The following is a 3,142-nucleotide window of genomic DNA, read 5'->3' as shown; positions in this document are numbered from 1 at the left end:
TGCAGGCTGCAACCCAAGCGCCTAGCCGGTAGCCGCCACCTACTGCGCCGAAACTTCGTGGCTTGGCGAGCGGAGTCGTGAGGTGCGACTGAGAACAAACTCGTCTGCGCACGCATGAGCAGTTGTTGGTGAGAGAGATTAAAATACTGCTGTGGATTATTAGCCGCTGGATCCTGTCCAAGTTAGTCCTGCTTGCTATATAAACTTCGTCCGCGGCAGCAGAAGCAGAACACAGCAGCAGCAGCAGCAAAAGCCTGAGGCGAGCTAAGAAAGAGTTCACAGAGTTGACGGAGGACACAGCTGAAATTACTAGCTAGGATTATCTCAAACTTCGTTCGCATTACTTCATCTTCCGCTAGACACAGAGCTCGTCGGCGACATGGACGCCATGGAGAGAGGCGAGCACGCGCCGCTCCTGCCCGAGGTAACATTAGCTCCCTGCCACCATCCTCCTCCTCCTCCTCCTGTGCTGTCCCCTGTTCGTTCTGGAAGGAGGATCAGTACGATGAAAACTGAAATGCAAAATCCAGAACACAAGAAGAACATTGGGTAAATCCATTAATTAGACCGAGTCAAACTTACAAGAACAGACGGTTGATTCATGCGTGCGTGTGTACGTCAGCATTAAAGGGCTTTAACACGTGGTTAATACGTGCGTATCCAGGCCCCTTCCTTTCCTAATCAGACAAGCACGTCCACATCACAGTCTTGCTGCAGCATGCATCATTTCCAGAACTCGTCAATTCCTGCAACCTATCTCTGTTAAAAACAAAAAATGCGTGACATGTACAGATTCTGTTCTGGCTGCTAACAATTCCTGTAATATATGTCTGTTGCAGAGTCACGGCCCAGAGAGTCAAGATGACGATAGCCTGCAGCTGCAGGTGCCGCTCCTGAAGCACAAGAAGCGCGGCGGCGGCAGCAGCAAGGCACCCGCAGTAATTCTTTGTAAGCAAACCTCCATCTTGTTGAAATTGTTTATTCAGTTAACAAAAATGTGGCTTAACTGAACTCTTTGCAATTGTCTGGTGCAGTGTTCGAATGCCTGGAGAGCACGGCGTTCAATGGCATCTCCACCAATCTGGTGGTGTATCTGGAGACTGTCCTCCACGGCAGCAACCTCGCCAGCGCCTCCAACGTCGCCACCTGGTTCGGCACCAGCTACCTCACCCCGCTCTTCGGTGCCATCATCGCCGACACCTTCTGGGGCAACTACAACACCATCCTGGTCTCCCTTGCCGTCTACCTCCTCGGCATGATGCTCGTCACCTTCTCTGCGTTCGTGCCCACGACCACGGCGGCGCTGTGCGCGGCGGGCGCGTCGTGCGCCGGAACCACCGGCACGTGGCCGCTGAGCTCGCAGACCGTGGCTTTCATGGGGCTGTACCTCGTGGCGATCGGGTGCGGCGGGGTGCGCTCGTCTCTACTGCCGTTCGGCGCGGAGCAGTTCGACGACGACAGCGCGGCGGACCGGGAGGGCAAGGCCTCCTTCTTCAGCTGGTTCTACCTCTGCGTGAGCTTCGGTCCCATCATCTCGGGCCTGTTCCTCGTCTGGATTCAGCAGAACATCAGTTGGGGCCTCGGCTTTGGCATAGCCACGGCCTGCATCGCGCTCGCCTTCGCCGCCTTCGTGTTGGCCACGCCCATGTACAAGCGCCGGATGCCCAGCGGCACGCCGCTCAAGAGCCTCTGCCAGGTCGTCGCCGCCGCGTGCAAGAAGATCAACATCAAGGTGCCCGTCGAAGCCGGACACCTCTACGAGGTCAGCGACAAGATCGACTCACCCCAACCCAAGATCGCGCACACCAGCGACTTCAAGTTTCTCGACAAGGCGGCCGTCGTCACGCAGTCGGACATGGAGGAGAGGCCGGAGGAAGCGACCTCGTGGAAGTTGTGCACCGTGACTCAGGTGGAGGAGCTCAAGATCCTGCTCCGCCTGCTGCCCGTCTGGATCACCAGCGTCGTCGTGTCATCGGCCTTCTCGCAGATGAACACCACGTTCGTGCAGCAGGGCAGCGCCATGGACATGACCATCCTGTCGGTGCCGGTGCCCGCTGCGTCGCTGGCCTCCTTCGAGGTGATCTGCGTCATGACATGGGTGCTCCTGTACAACAAGGTGATCGTGCCGGCGTTGAGGAGCTTCTCCTCCAGCGGTGACGGCGAGCCGTCGCCGCTGCAGCGGATGGGTGCCGGGCGGCTCCTCATGGCGCTCACCATGGCGGTGGCGGCGCTCGTGGAAATGAAGCGGCTCGACAGCGCGGCGCGTGGGGAGGAGATCAGCATCTCGTGGCAGCTGCCGCAGTACTTCTTCCTGGCCGGCGGGGAGGTCTTCTGCTACATCGCGCAGCTAGAGTTCTTCTTTGACGAGGCGCCCGACACCATGAAGAGCATGTGCACGTCGCTCGCTCTGCTCACCATCGCGCTGGGGAGCTACATGAGCTCATTCATCTACGCCATCGTGGAGGCCTTCACGGCAACGGGAGACAGCCCCGGGTGGATCTCCGACGACCTCAACAAGGGCCATCTGGACTACTTCTTCTGGGCCATGGCTGCAATGTGCACGCTCAACTTCGTCGTGTACAGCGGCATCGTCAAGAACTATAGGCTCAAGACCGTCATCTCGTGATCGCCCGCGCAAGGATTCAGGATTCAATTACATTTACATTGCATTGCACAATCGCCAGTTGGTGATGGGTGAACAATAAGTAGCGTAGCCAGGTACATATACACATAGGAAATACTCCGTAGTAGAAAGAAAATGTAGGATATTACTTTTCTTTTCATTTCATTTCAAGGCCGTAGTGTATACCTATGGATGGTAGAAACATTTTTTTTTACAGTTTTGTTAAGTTTCACTCGACTGAGACTTGCTATATTCTTTGATCTTGCATGAAGATTTGTATAAAACATTTCTTTTCAGTTTTTCCTTGTTCCTTCTTATAGACATGTAACCTGAGACTTGGTTATGTCTCGGTCGACTAGGACCTAGCCACACTTTTTTTTGTCCTTTCTTGTGCTTTTTGAAAATGGCAGGGGTTTTCCTACTAGTTTAGCATTATATTCTAGTTGGTATGACTGGATTCACATCACAAAAATCTACAATGCTTTTTAAAATGCACACATGGTATATGCATAGATGGAA

General features: G+C 54.4%; 1 protein-coding gene across 1 annotated transcript; it reads left to right on the top strand.

The window, feature by feature from the left end:
* Nucleotides 1–247: 247 nt before the first annotated feature.
* Nucleotides 248–2,902, top strand: LOC123403579 (protein NRT1/ PTR FAMILY 8.3-like). The gene is made up of 3 exons (XM_045097503.1): nt 248–424; nt 840–948; nt 1,035–2,902. Exons 1-3 carry the CDS (start codon nt 380–382, stop codon nt 2,624–2,626), a joined length of 1,746 nt encoding a protein of 581 aa, XP_044953438.1. The 5' UTR covers nt 248–379; the 3' UTR covers nt 2,627–2,902.
* The last annotated feature ends 240 nt before the right edge of the window (nt 2,903–3,142 follow it).

The sequence above is a fragment of the Hordeum vulgare genome, chromosome 6H (genome assembly GCF_904849725.1).
Source record: "Hordeum vulgare subsp. vulgare chromosome 6H, MorexV3_pseudomolecules_assembly, whole genome shotgun sequence".
Lineage (NCBI taxonomy): Eukaryota > Viridiplantae > Streptophyta > Magnoliopsida > Poales > Poaceae > Hordeum > Hordeum vulgare.
The sequence above is the reverse complement of the archived record's forward strand: the minus strand, read 5'-3'. Positions and strand labels throughout refer to the sequence as shown.